This window comes from Heterodontus francisci, chromosome 17 (assembly GCF_036365525.1).
Source record: "Heterodontus francisci isolate sHetFra1 chromosome 17, sHetFra1.hap1, whole genome shotgun sequence".
NCBI lineage: Eukaryota > Metazoa > Chordata > Chondrichthyes > Heterodontiformes > Heterodontidae > Heterodontus > Heterodontus francisci.
The window spans coordinates 74,225,107-74,239,845 of NC_090387.1; the positions used below are offsets into that span (position 1 = coordinate 74,225,107).

Below are 14,739 nucleotides of genomic sequence, written 5' to 3' on the forward strand. Positions count from 1 at the left end.
AGGAAATAGTGAGAACTCAGAGCCAACATGTACCCATTAAGGTGAAACATAAGACCAACAAGTCCAGCAAACCCTGGATATCAAGGAACATAGAGGATTGGCTAAGGGAATAAAAGGAGGCTTATGGCAGATTCAGAGCGCTGAAAACAGCAGAAGCACTAGAGAAGTATAGAAAGGGTAGGGGGGTACTTAAAAAAGTAATTAGGAGAGCAAAGAGGGGACATGAAAAAACAATGGCGGGCAAGATAAAGGAAAATCCTAAGGCGTTTTATAAGTATATTAAGGGCAAGTGGAAAACCAGGGAAAGAGTAGGGTCCATTAGTGACCAAAGTGGCAATCTGTGTGTGGAGCCAGAGAACATAGGTGACATTTTAAATGATTACTTTTCATCTGTGTTCACTATGGAGAAGGACGATGTAGGTGTCGAGATCAGGGAGGGGGATTGTGATATACTTGAAAATATTAGCATTGAAAGGGAGGAAGTATTAGCTGTTTTAGTGAGCTTAAAAGTGGATAAATCCCCAGGCCCAGATGAGATGTATGCCAGGCAGTAATGTGAGGCAAGGGAGGAGATAGCAGGGGCTCTGACACAAATGTTCAAATCCTCTCTGGCCACAGGAGAGGTACTAGAGGATTGGAGGACAATGAATGTGGTACCATTATTCAAGAAGGGTGGCAGGGATAAACCAGGTAATTACAGGCCGTTGAGTCTAAAATTGGTAGTTGGGAAACTATTAGAAAAAATTCTGAGGGACAGGATTAGCCTCCACTTGGCGAGGCAGGGATTAATCAGGGATGGTCAGCATAGCTTTGTCAGGGGGAGATCGTGTCTAACTAACTTGATTAAATATTTCAAGGTGGTGACTAAATGTGCAGATGAGGGTAAAGCAGTTGATGTAGTCTACATGGACTTCAGTAATGCTTTTGATAAGGTCCCATATGGGAGATTGTTAAAGAAGTTAAGAGCCTATGGGATCCAGGGCAATTTGGCAAATTGGATCCGAAATTGGCTTAGTGGCAGGAAGCAGAGGGTGATGGTCGAGGGTTGTTATTGCGAGTGGAAGCCTGTGACCAGTGGTGTACCACAGGGATCGGTGCTGGGACCCTTGTTGTTTGTAGTGTACATTAATGATTTAGACGTGAATTTAGGAGGTATGATCAGTAAGTTTGTAGACAACACGAAAATTGGTGCTGTCGTAAATAGTGAGGAGGAAAGCCTTAGATTACAGGACGATATAGATGGACTGGTAAGAAGGGCAGAGCAGTGGCAAATGGAATTTAATCCTGAGAAGTGTGACGTGATGCATTCTGGGAGGACTACAAGGCAAGGGAATATACAATGGATGGTAGGACCCTAGGAAGTACAGATGGTCAGAGGGACCTTGGTGTACTTGTCCATAGTTCACTGAAGGCAGCAGCACAGGTAGACAGGGTGGTTAGGAAGGCATATGGGATACTTGTCTTTATTAGCCGAGGCATAGAATATAAGAGCAGGGAAGTTATGATGGAGCTGTATAAAACGTTAGTTAGGCCACAGATGGAGTACTGTGTATAGTTCTGGGCACCACACTAAAGAAAGGATGTGATTGCACTGGAGAGGGTGCAGAGGAGATTCACCAGGATGTTGCCTGGGCTGGAGCATTTCAGCTTTGAAGAGAGACTGAAAAGGGTTGGGTTGTTTTCCTTAGAGCAGAGAAGGCTGAGGGGGGACATGATTAAGGTCGCCAACTTTAAGGGCATTTAAGTGGTCATTGGATAGACATATGGATGAAAATGGAATAGTGTAGGTCAGATTGTTTCACAGGTTGGCGCAACATCGAGGGCCGAAGGGCCTGTACTGCGCTGTAATATTCTAATTCTAATTCTAAAATCATGAGGGGCATTAGGTTAGATAGGAAGAAACTTTTTCCCTTAGTGGAGGGGTAAATAACCAGGAGGCATAGATTTTAGGTAAGGGTCAGGAGGCTTAGAGGATTTGAGGAAAAATGTTTTCACTCAAAGGGTGGTTGGAATCTGGAATGCACTGCCTGAACAGGTGGTAGAGGCAGGAACCCTCACAACATTTAAGAAGTATTTAGATGAGCACCTGAAATGCCATAGCATACAAGACTACGGGCCAAGTGCTGGAAATTGGGATTAGAATAGTTAGGTGCTTGATGACCAGCACAGACGTGCTGGGCCGAAGGGCCTGTTTCTGTGCTGTATAACTCTATGACTCTAATACTCTATGATTGCAGTGTTCAGTTCCATTTGCAACTTCGCAGATAATGAAGCAGACTGTGCCTGCATGCAGCAAAACCTGGACATTAGTCCAGGACAAGAGAGAACTGACCACCTCCCTTTGACATTTAACAGCATTACTATCACTGAATTCCCCCACAATTGACATCCCGGGGGTCAACTGACTAGAAATTGAATTGGACCAGCATATAAATACCGTGGCTACAAAGGCAGGTTAGAGGCCGGGTATTCTGTGGTGAGTCATTCATGTCCTGACTTCCCAAAGCTGTTCCACCATCTAAAGTGCACAAGTCAGGACTGTTATGAAATACTCTCCATTTGCCTGGATGAGTGCAGCTCCAGTAACACTCAAGAAGCTCAACACCATCCAGGACAAAACAGCCAGCTTGATTGGTGCCCTATTTACCACCTTAAACATTCACTCCTTCAACCACTGGTGCACAGTGGTGGCAGTGTGTACTATCTACAAGACGCCCTGCAGCAACTCTCCAAGGCTACTTTGACAGCACCTCCCAAAGCAACAACTTCTACGACCTAGGAAGATGAGGGTAGAAGGCGCATGGGAACATCAACACCTCCAAGGACCCCTCCAAGTCACAAGCCATCCTGACTTGGAAATATATTGCTGTTCCTTTATCATTACTGGGTCAAAATCCTGGAACTTCCCCCACCGCCCAGCAGCACTATGGGAGTACTTTCACCATACGGACTGCAATGGCTCAAGAAGTCGGCTCACCACCACCATCTCAAGGGTAATTACAGATGGGCAATAAATGCTGGGCCTTGCCCACATCTCATGAATGAACAAATTAAAAAAAAGTCCACCAACTCCTGCAACTAAATTGACTAAACCTCCTCCAACCCACTTTCAATAACAACTCTAATCAATTCTCCCAGTTTCTTATTTTTAATCACATTTGTTCTGATTATGCAAACTCCTGTAACAGTGCTTCCAATATGGTTTCCTTTCTCCTCAATTGAAAATTCCCCTCCACTATGGTTGACAGACCATATCCGTTCCATTATCCCACACTCCTGCTCTAACACTGCTCCTCCCTCCCACCCAGAACCACAATAGGGTCCCCCTTGACCTCAAACTCCACTGCACGAACCTCCACATTCAAATGATCATCCTCTGCCATTGTTCTAGCACAATGCCACCACTAAACACATTTTCCCCTTCCCCCACCTTTCAACATTCTGAAAGGATCGTTCCCTCCGAGACACCTCTAGCACCTGCTCCCCTTCCCACTGCACCTTCTCATGCAATTGCAGAAGATTGCCCTTTCAGCTTCTCCTTTTCATTGCGCTGGGACTCAAGCACTCATTTGATTTACAATGATTTAGGTGTACTTCTTTCAATTTAGGGTACTGTATTTACTGTATTTGCTGCTCATGATACATTATCCTCTATATTGGGACCAGTCCTGGGGCAGAAGGCACCTATACAAAAGGGATGGGTTGCACCTCAACAGGACTGGGACCAATGCCCTTGCAGGAAGGTTCACTAGTGTGGTTGGGGAGGGTTTAAACTAAATTGGCAGGGGATGGGCACAGCATATAGAAGTAGAAAAAGAGAAATAAGGTGCATAATGTGAGAGTGGTGGACAGTACTAGAGAAGGGAGTAGTTCCACATTAGAGAGGAGCAGACTGAGAAGGGCTACCATGAATGCAAAGACAGGATTACAATGCATGTATGTAAATGCACGAAGTGTGGTGAATAAGGTTGGTGAGCTACAAGCACAAATAACAGTATGGGAATACGATGTAGTGGCAATAATAGAAACGTGGCTTAAAAATGGTGAGGACTGGGCGCTTAATATACAAGGATAAAAGATAGAGAAGGAAAAAAGGGAGGTGGGATGGCAGTACTGATCAGAGTTGGAAAGAGGGGATGTCCTTGAGGGGCAAGGATAGAATCCATTTGGTTCGAGTTGAGAAGCAAAAAGGGAATTATCACACTAGTAGAGGTATTTCTATAGGCCTCCAAATAGTGAGAGAGAGATAGAGGAGCAAATCTGCAAGGAAATCACAGATATGTGCAAGAACTATAGAGTGGTGATATTGGTAAACTTACCCAAGCATCGATTGGGATAATATTAGAGTAAAGGGAAAGGAGGGGGAGGAGCTTCTGAAATGTGTTCAGGAGAACTTCCTTGATCAGTATGTTCTCAGCCCAACTAGAAAGGAGGCATTGCTGGATCTGATACTGGGAAATGAGGTGGGCCAAAAGGACCAAGTGTCTGTGGGGAACTCTTGGGTAACAGTGATCATCATATCAAGAGGATTAGACTTGTAATGCAGAAAAACAAGGAACGATATAAGGTAGAATCACTAGATTGGAAGTGGGCTAACTTCAATGCGATGAGAAGGGATCTAGCCAGGATAAAAGGGAATCGAAGACTGACAGCAGAAACTGTAACAGAAGAATGGGTTAGCTTTAAGGAAAGGATGCTTCAGGTACAGGCTAGGTACATTCCAATAAGGGCAAAAGGATGGGGAACTAATAACAGGGCTCCTGGGATGATGAGAGAGATAGAGATTATGATGAAATAAAAAAAGGATGTATGATGCATGTCAGGTGAATTCTTCAAGTGAGAACCAGGCCAAATCCATTAAGTGGAGAGGGGAGGTGAAGAAGAAAATAGACTGGCAAAGACAGAATATAATAGAATGACAGTCAACATACAAAGGAACCCAAAAATCTTCTACTGACATATAAATAGTAAGTGGGTTGTAAGAGGTGGAGTGGGGCCAATTAGTGACAAAGAGGATAATATATGCTTAGAGGTATAGGATAAGGCTAGAATAGTTAATGAGTACTTTGTATCAGTGTTTACTAAGAAAGAGGAATCTGACAAAATATTGGTAGAAGCAGAGAGAGTAGAGGCAATGGATAGGGTAAAAATTGAGAGGGAGAAGGTACTGGAAAAGCTGGCTATGCTTAGGATAGATAAGCCACCTGGTACAGATTGCTTGTATTCCTGATAGCTAAAGGAAGTGAGGGTGGAGATAATGGAAGAACTTTTTAAAACAGTGAGCAGTAATGACCTGGAACTTGCTGCCCATGAGTGTGATAGAAGCAGAGACAATCAATGATTTCAAAAGGAAACTGGATAGGCACTTGAAGGAAAAAAAACTGCAGGACTACAGGGATCAAGCGGGGGAATGGGATTGACTGGATTGCTCCGCAAAGAGCTGGCATGAACTCGATGAGCCAAATGGCCTCCTTCTATGCAGTAAATTACTCTATATTGAGAGACCAGAGGCAAACTGGAAGATCACATTGCTGAACACCTCCGTTCAGTCCACAAGCCTGGCCCTGAGTTTCCAGTCGCTTGCCATTTTGATTTTCCGTCCCACTCCCTCTCTGTCCTCAGTCTCCTACACTGTTGCTATTTTTCGGACAGCAGGTGTTGGTAATGATTCTGCTGTTGACACTGCAGCTCCTCTAAGACTCATCTTTTGATTCTTTACGTGACTCAGCACCACCTAATTTTGCCACCCCTTTTGTCATTTAATCACTCCTGCTTTTCACCTGAACAGTGTTTCCTTTTTGTTTTTTCCTTCTCTTGCTCCTTCCTGACTTTCCCTGTCTCTACTTGCTTATAAATTGTTACATATCTAACTTCTTTAGTTCTGATGAAAGGCCATGGTTTTTTTTGAAGTGTAGTCACTGTTGTAATGTGCTTTAGTATTTAGAAGGGAGAGTAACATGGTGCACATGATATTAGAGGAAGGAATCAAAAAGATATAAAGATATTTAAGATAATAAACTTATAAAACTTAGATGATAAAACCCTTGGTCCAGATGGACTGTATCCATGCTTAATTAAAGAAGTTAGGGAAGATATAGCAGAGGCTCTATTACATATATCTAAAGATTCTTTAGAAAAGAGAAAGTCAGATGACTGACAGACCACAAACATGATTCCTATATTTAAAAAGGGAAACAGAACAAGTCCAGCAGCCTATAGACCAATTGGATTAACATTGATGGTGGGAAAGAATGGAATCTTTACTCAAAGATATAACAGAAAAACATCTCAAAACTGAAAATACAAGAGTAGACAGCACAGATTTTAAAAGGGAAGGTCATGCCTGACCAGCCTTATTGAATTCTTTGAAGAAGTAACAGAAAGAGTATCCAAGAGTAATGTCGTAGATATATTTGGATTTTCAAAAGTTCTTCAATAAGGTACCACATAGTAGACTTACTAATAAGGTCAGAGCATGTGGAGTCAGCAGACATATAGCAGAATAGCATGCTGGTTATAAAACAGAAAAGAGAGAGTAAGAATTAAGGATAGTTAGTCAGACTGGAAAAAGGTGGGAAGTGGTATTTCAAAGGATAGGTGCTAGGACAACTATTATTCACCATTTACATAAAGGATTTGGATTTGGGATTTGGAAAAAGTAAGAACTGCATCTATATAGTGCCTTTCACAACCTTGGAAGTCCCAAAGTGCTTTACAGCCAATAAGGTTTTTTGAAGTGTAGTCACTGTTATAATGTGGGAAATGCGGCAGCCAATTTGCGAACAGCAAGCTCCCACAAACAGCAATGTGATAACAACCAGATAATCTAGGAAACAGGGGTTCCACTTCATGAGACATTAGCACCAGTATTGTGACAGGAAGGAACTGAACTGTTGGGATGTGCTCCACCTAAACTAGGCTGGGATCAGGGACTTAGCAGAAATAGGGTGGCCACAATGTCTTTAAACTAGTAGGGGGGAGGGGGTGGCGCGGGGGTAGTGGCGGAGAAATCAGGTGGAAAAGGTAGTTTAGATAATAGTTTGAAAACAAAGGGAAGTGAGTAGAGTAAAAGACAGAAATTGTCCTTGAGGTAAAGGAAAAGTTAAAAGATATAAAGCAATTAAACCAGCAGAAAGAAATTTGAGTAAAACAGTAGAGCAGAAGGACAGGTTACGGTGTGTTGCCCAAATAAGTGTTCTTTAGACAAGTGCATTGAGTATAAGAAACAAACTGAATGAATTGCAGGTTCAAAATCAACTTGTAAGGTATGACATGGTAACATTACTGAGATACGGTCAGGACTGGGAACTAAATATACCAGGTTATAACGTCTATAAAAATGGGGAAAATGGTAGAGGGGGAGAAGCATCCCTAGTGATTCAGGATGAAATCACTTAAATGGCTAGAATTGACATAATGAGAGGTAAGCAGGTAGTGGAGACTTTATGGGTAGAATTAAAAAATAGAAAAGAATGTAAGACTGTAGTGGGAGTTGTGTAGAGGCTCCCTGGTAGCAGCTGTGAAATTCTAGATTGTATAAATGCAGAGATTAGATTAGCATGTAGTAAAGGCAGAGTGGTTTTAGTGGAAGATTTTAACTTTCATACAGATTGGGATAAGCAGACTAGCACATATCAAAAAGATAGTGAATTTCTTGAGTGTGTCCCGGATGGTTTTCTGCAGCAATGAGCTGAAATGTACACCTCCCCAGCGGGTCGGATGGTGGTGTGGGGGAGGAGGGGGCGGCGTAAAATTGAGCGGGAGGCTCTGGGAGGCGTACCTGCTCCGCTTCCAGTCAACTTTACGGCGGTCAGGTAGGGGGAGTGGGGGGGAGGGGGTGGTGGTGAGAATGGCCCGCCCGCCTGAGGCCAATCAAGGCCCTTAGTTGGCCACTTTACGGCCACTTAAAGGCCCTTGCCCACCTCCATGGGTATTTTACCCGTGGCAAGTGGGCATGCTGGCGATGTGAAAGGCCGCCCAGCGATAGCTGCCAGCCTTTCCGCGTGCCGGGGGTGGGGAGCCATGGCAGTCGGGCACAGAGTGCCTGACTGAGGGCCGCCCCCACCTCCCAACCCACCCCCTGGACCCAAGACACCTCCCCCCCTCCAACGACCACTCTAGCCTCACGTGGGCATGACCAATCTCACTGGTGAGGGATGCCCAACTTACCTTCCCTCCTGGCTCCATGGCGTCGGCTGGGCTACAGTCCCAGTGGCGCTGTTGCGACTAAGAGCTGCTGGCCCGCTGATTGGCCGGCAGCTCAATGAGGTGAGACTTCCTCCCTCAAACGGGTGGAAGTCCCGCCTCGGGACAATTAAAGCCCGGAGACCAGTAAAATGCGGAATGGATCCCCGGGCTAGGCGGAAGCGGGTTCACTTTTACGTCGGTGGCATATTCCCGTCCGCCGAGGGTAAAATCCAATATGTCTTAGAGCAAACAAAGAGGAAGACTTGGTAATGAGTAATGAGCCAGATTTAGACAACAGCTTAACAGTGCATGAACATTCATCTAATAGCAAGCATAATATGATCAAGTTCACTGTGGTGTTTGAAAGGGAGAAACATGAAATAGCTACCAAGATCCTAGATTTAGGTAAGGCTGACTTCAATAGGAACAGACAGAGACTATATACAATAACCTGGACAAATCCGTCAATGGCATAAAATGACAGAAGATCAGAGGGAAATGATCAAAAATAATTTTTGAGATAGAACCAGTTTATATCCCAAATGGGCAAAAGGTCTACTTGCTTAAAAGGACAGCCATGGACAACTGAAGAGATAAGTGACAACATAAAACTGCAACAACTACCGCGGAATCTCCCTGCTCAGCATAGTGGGGAAAGTCTTCGCTCGAGTCGCTTTAAACAGGTTCCAGAAGCTGGCTGAGCGTGTCTACCCTGAGGCACAGTGTGACTTTCGAGCAGAGAGATCCACCATTGACATGCTGTTCTCCCTTCGCCAGCTACGCGAACAACAGATGCCCCTCTACGTTGCTTTCATTGATCTCACCAAAGCCTTTGACCTCGTCAGCAGACGTGGTCTCTTCAGACCACTAGAAAAGATCGGATGACCACCAAAGCTACTAAGTATCATCACCTCATTCCATGACAATATGAAAGGCACAATTCAGACAAGTGGCACCTCATCAGACCCCTTTCCTATCCTGAGTGGCGTGTAACAGTGCTGTGTTCTCGCACCTACACTGTTTAGGATCTTCTCCCTGCTGCTCTCACATGCGTTCAAGTTTTCAGAAGAAGGAATTTTCCTCCACACAAGATCAGGTGGCAGATTGTTCAACCTTGCCCGTCTAAGAGCGAAGACCAAAGTACGGAAAGTCCTCATCAGCGAACTCCTCTTTGCTGACGATGCTGCATTAAAATCTCACACTGAAGAGTGTCTGCAGAGACTCATCGACAGGATTGCGGCTGCCTGCAACGAATTTGGCCTAACCATCAGCCTCAAGAAAACGAACATCATGGGACAGGACGTCAGAAATGCTCCATCCATCAATATCGGCAACCACGCTCTGGAAGTGGTTGAAGAGTTCACCTACCTAGGCTCAAGTATCACCAGTAACCTGTTTCTCGATGCAGAAATAAACAAGCACATGGGAAAGGCTTCCACGGCTATGTCCAGACTGGCCAAGAGAGTGTGGGAAAATGGCACACTGACACAGAACACAAAAGTCTGAGTGTATCAAGCCTGTGTCCTCAGGACCATGCTCTACGGGCAGCGAGGCCTGGATAACGTATGTCAGCCAAGATCGACATCTCAATTCATTCCATCTTCGCTGCCTCCGGAGAATCCTTGGCATCAGGTGGCAGGACCGTATCTCCAACACAGAAATCCTCGAGGCGGCCAACATCCCCAGCATAGACACCCTACTGAGCCAGCGGCACTTGAGATGGCTTGGCCATCTGAGCCGCATGGAAGATGGCAGGATCCCCAAGGACACATTGTACAGCGAGCTCGTCACTGGTATCAGACCCACCAGCTGTCCATGTCTCCACTTTAAAGATGTCTGCAAAGGCGACATGAAGTCCTGTGACATTGATCACAAGTCGTGGGAGTCAGTTGCCAGTGATTGCCAGAGCTGGCGGGCAGCCATAAAGGCGGGGCTAAAGTGTGGCAAGGCGAAGAGACTTAGCAGTTGGCAGGAAAAAAGACAGAAGCGCAACAGCCCCTGTGTAACAGCCCCGACAACCAATTTTATCTGCAGCACCTGCGGAAGAGCCTGTCACTCTAGAATTGGCCTTTATAGCCACTCCAGGCGCTGCTTCACAAACCACTGACCACCTCCAGGCGTTTACCCATTGTCTCTCGAGACAAGGAGGCCAAAGAAGAAGAAGACTCAGCAAGTCAGGCAGCATCTATGGAGAGAGAAACAGAGTAAAGGTTTCAGGTCGATGACCTTTTACCAGAACCAGGAGCAATGTGGGCCCCTTGAAAACTGGTAACAGTGATATTGTCAGTGAAGATAAGGAAATGGTGGACATGCTTCATAATTACTTTGCATCAGTAATGACAGTAGAGAAAGAGGTCAGCATGACAGACATCCAAGGGAACTAATATTGAATCAGGGAGAGGGGCTCACCAAAATTAACGTAAGGAAAATAACAGCAATGACAAAAATAATTACACTAAAGAGTGACAAAGCCTCATGACGAGGTGGTTTCCATTTCAGAATTTTAAAGGAAGTAGGTGAGAATATTACAGATGCCCTAACTAAAGGCTTTCTAATTTCTCTTGATTTGAGAACCTTTCCTTTAGATTGAAAAATTGTTCATGTCATTCTGCTATTTAAGAAAAGTGAGAAAGAAAAGGAATTCTAAAGCAGTTAGACTAACATCTGTTGCCGGGAAATTGCTAGGGTCTGTTATTAGTGATAGAGTGACTAAGCACCTTGAAACTTAGCAGCTGATCAGAGACAGGCTGCATGAATTTGTAAAGGGTATGTCATACTTGATGAACCTGATTGAGTTTATTGAAGAGATGACTAATTGACAGGGAAATGCCTATGTTATTTATATGGACTTAAGGCAAATTATTGATCTGGTTAGGAAATTGGCTGGGTGACAGGAGACAATGAGTAGGGATAATAGGCAGGTACTCTAACTGGCAGGATGTGGCTCGTGGCATCAACTATTCAATGTATTTATTAATGACTTAGATGATGGTATAGAAAGCCACATATCCAAATCTGCTGATGACACAAAGAGAAAAACACAGTTACCATTTCAGGTCTATGACCTTCATCAGAACTGGCAAAAGTTAGAAATGTAACAGGTTTTGAGCAAGTGAAAGGGGGGAGGGGAGAAGAACAAAAGGCAAGGACTGTGGTAGGGTGGAGGGCAAAAGGTTTCATGATACAAAACCAAGTAAAGAAACAAAACATGTGTTTGGATGAGGTGTAAATGGCAGGATAGCATCCACCTGATCACAAAGCAAAGGGATTAAGTAAGAAACAGGGGTGGGGGTGGAGGGAAACAGCAAAAAAAAGAAAAAAATGGGGGCAGAGGTTATGATCTAAAATTATTGAACTCAATGGTGAGTCCGGAAGGCTGTAAAGTGTGATGAGGTGCTGTTCCTCAAGCTTGCATTGAGCTTCATTGGAACACTGTAGCAGGCCAAGGACAGAAAGGTCAGAGTGGGAGCAAGATGTATTGAAATGACAAGCGACAGCAAGCTTGGGGTCATGTTTGCAGACTGAATGGAAGTGTTCCGCTAAGCATTCACCCAGTTTGCGTTTAGTCTCCCCAGTGTAAAGGAGACCACATTGTGAGCAATGAAATCGCTTTTCACTTGGAAGGAGTGTTTGGGGCCCTGGACAGTGGGTAGAAAAGAGGTAAAAGGGCAGGTGTTGCATCTCCTGCGTTTGCATGGAAAAGTGCCGTAGGAAAGGGGGGAGATGTTTGGGGTAACTGAGGAGTGCACCAGGGTGTCACAGGGGGAACAGTCCCTTCTGAATGCTGAAAAGGGAGGGTGGAGGATGATGTGTTTGATGGTAGCATCATGCTGGAGGTGGCGGAAATGGCAGAGGATGATCCGTAGAATATAGAGATTAGTGGCCTGAAAGATGAGGACACGGGGAACCCTATCTGGGAGGGAGGGGAAGGGGTGAAGCAGAAGTGTGTGTAATTGATCGGGCACAGTCATGGGCCCTGTCAACCATGATGGGGGGAGGGGGATCCTCGGTTGAGTAAAAAGGAAGACATATCGGCAACACTAGTATGGAAGGTTGCATCGTCCAAACAGATGCAACGTAGATACAGAAACTGGGAGAATGCTTGAGTCCTTGGAAGAAGCGTAGTCCAGGTAGGTCACAGGTCAGCCATGATCTTATTGATTTGCCAGTCTCGTGGGGCTAAGTGGCCTACTCCTCTTTCAATGTTCCCATTTACTTGAAAAAACAGATGGGGCCTCAGTTTAACATTTCATCTGAAAACCAGTACCTCTGAAAGTGCTGAACTGTAATCTAGAGTTTCTTATGTTCAAATCTCTGGAGTGGGAGTTGAACCCACAATCATCTGATTCAGAGACAAAAGTGCTACCAACTGAGTCATGGCTGATACATGCAGTTTTACAATTTGCAGATGGCAACAAATTGGGGGGGGGGGGGCTGGTGTAGTTAATACTGAGGAGGACAGTGATAAAATACAAAAATACATTAATAAACTTGCACATTGGGCATGTTTTTTGGCAAATCAATTTCAATATTGATAGTGTAATAGCATTTTGGTAGACAGAGTAAGTAGGTCACATACTCCTTGGAAAATAAGAGTCTAAATGGGGTAGAGAAGCAAAGAGATCTACTGATACATATATACAAATCACTAAAAGTAGGAATTCAGTTTAATAAAGCCAAACAAAAAGCAAACAGAGCACTGGGGTTCTTTTCCAGAATTGAAAAACAGAGAAGTTACATTAAACTTGTATCGAACTTTGGTTAGACCACACTTGGAGTACTGTGCACAGTTCTGGTCTCAATATTATAAAAAGCATAGAGAGACACTGAGGAAATTGCAAAAAAGATTTACACGGATGATACCAGAATTGGGAGGTTATACCTATCAGCAAAGACTGAACAAACTGGGGCTCTTTTCTCAGAGTTCTTTAATATTATGAAAGAGTTTGATCAGGTAGATGTAGGGAAGATGTTTCTACTTGTGAGGGAGACCAAAACTAGGCACCATAAATATAGATAGTCACTAATAAATTCAATAGGGAATTCAGGAGAAATTTCTTTACCTGAAGAATGGTTAGAATGTGAAACTTGCTATCACAAGCAGTAGTTGAGGCGAATAGTATTGATGCATTTAAGGGGAAGCTAGATAAACACATGAGCTAGAAATGAATATAAGGATATGCTGTTAGGGTTCGACGAAGAAAGGTGGGAGGAGGATTGTGTGGCGCATAAAATGGTAGGGCCAACTGGGCTGAATGATTTGGTTCTATGCTATACATTCAATTTAAGTTTCTTACCTTGGCTGAGTTTAACTATCCCTGTAACAATAATGATGATCATGCCAATGAGTTTGGCAAATGTGAACACATCCTGGACTCTGGTTGCCCATCTCACATTGGCACAGTTTATAAAAGTAAGCAGACCTGAGAATAAAGAAGTACAAGCAGGTAACACTAGAGCAACTGTGGGGTTTCCAATACACTTATATTCAAGTTATGGCTTTATTTATTGGTCTTAAGATATATAGTTTTCTCATTTACATCAGGTGCCGGTTACACAAATACAATTTCAACAGGATAAAATAAGAACTCTTCATCGAGTTAGCCAAATCTGTGCGCAGTTACAGCACAGAAGGCGGCCAGTTGGTCCAAAATGCCTGTGTCAGCTCTTTGAAAGAACTATCCAGTTAGTCTTTTTCCCTTGCCCCATTTCCCCTCTGGTTCTTTTGCCAATTACCTTAAATCGGTGTTCTCCGGTTACCACCCCTTCTGCCAGTGGAAACAAGTTTCCTTATTTACTCCATGATTTTGAACACGTCTATTAAATATCGTTAACCTTTTCTGCTCTAAGGAAAACAACCCCAGCTTCTCTAGCATCTTTATATAACTGAAGTCTCTGGTAGCATTTTAGTACATCTCTTCTGCTACCTCTCTGGGGCCTTTCCAACTTTTCTAGTGTGGTGTCCAGAATTAGACAAGATTCTCCAGTTGGCGTTTAACCAGTGATTTATAAACTTCCTTGCTTTTGTACTCTATTCCTATGTTCATAAACCCAAGTATACCACATGCTTTTTGTCTTGCCACCGTCAAAGATTTGAGTACACACACTGCCAGATCTCTCTGTTCCTGCACCCACATTAAAATTGCATCATTTAGTTCACATTGCCTCTCCTCATTCTTTCTACCATTCTTCTACCTCTCAGCATTAAATTTCATCTGCTGCTTGTCTGCCCTGTTCTCCCGTCTGTCTATGTCCTCTGAGGTGTGTTACTAACCTCATCAATCTTTAATAGCTTTCCGAGTTTTGTGCATTGATACAACTGTTCAGCATTACTCTCTGCTTTCTGTCCCTTAGCCAATTACATATTTATGCTGCCACTGCTCATTCAATTCCATGAGGTTAAATTTTTCTGACTTGTCTATTATTTGGTACTTTATCAAACACCATTTGAAAGTCCAAATACACAGCAACAATGCTATCTTTGTCAAACCTCTCCATTACTACACCAAAGAACTCAATCAAGTCAATTCGAGCACTATTTACCTTCTCCTT

The 14,739-nt window shown here is 43.8% G+C and overlaps 1 protein-coding gene across 2 annotated transcripts in view; it reads right to left on the bottom strand.

The window, feature by feature from the left end:
• LOC137379062 (Y+L amino acid transporter 2-like) overlaps positions 1–14,739 on the bottom strand; it is a 155,107-nt gene that overhangs the window by 98,000 nt on the left and 42,368 nt on the right. For both annotated transcript variants that reach the window (XM_068049681.1, XM_068049680.1), the window contains exon 3: positions 13,485–13,610. In XM_068049681.1, coding sequence (XP_067905782.1) covers positions 13,485–13,610 — 126 coding nt within the window. The remainder of the gene's footprint in view (positions 1–13,484; positions 13,611–14,739) is intronic.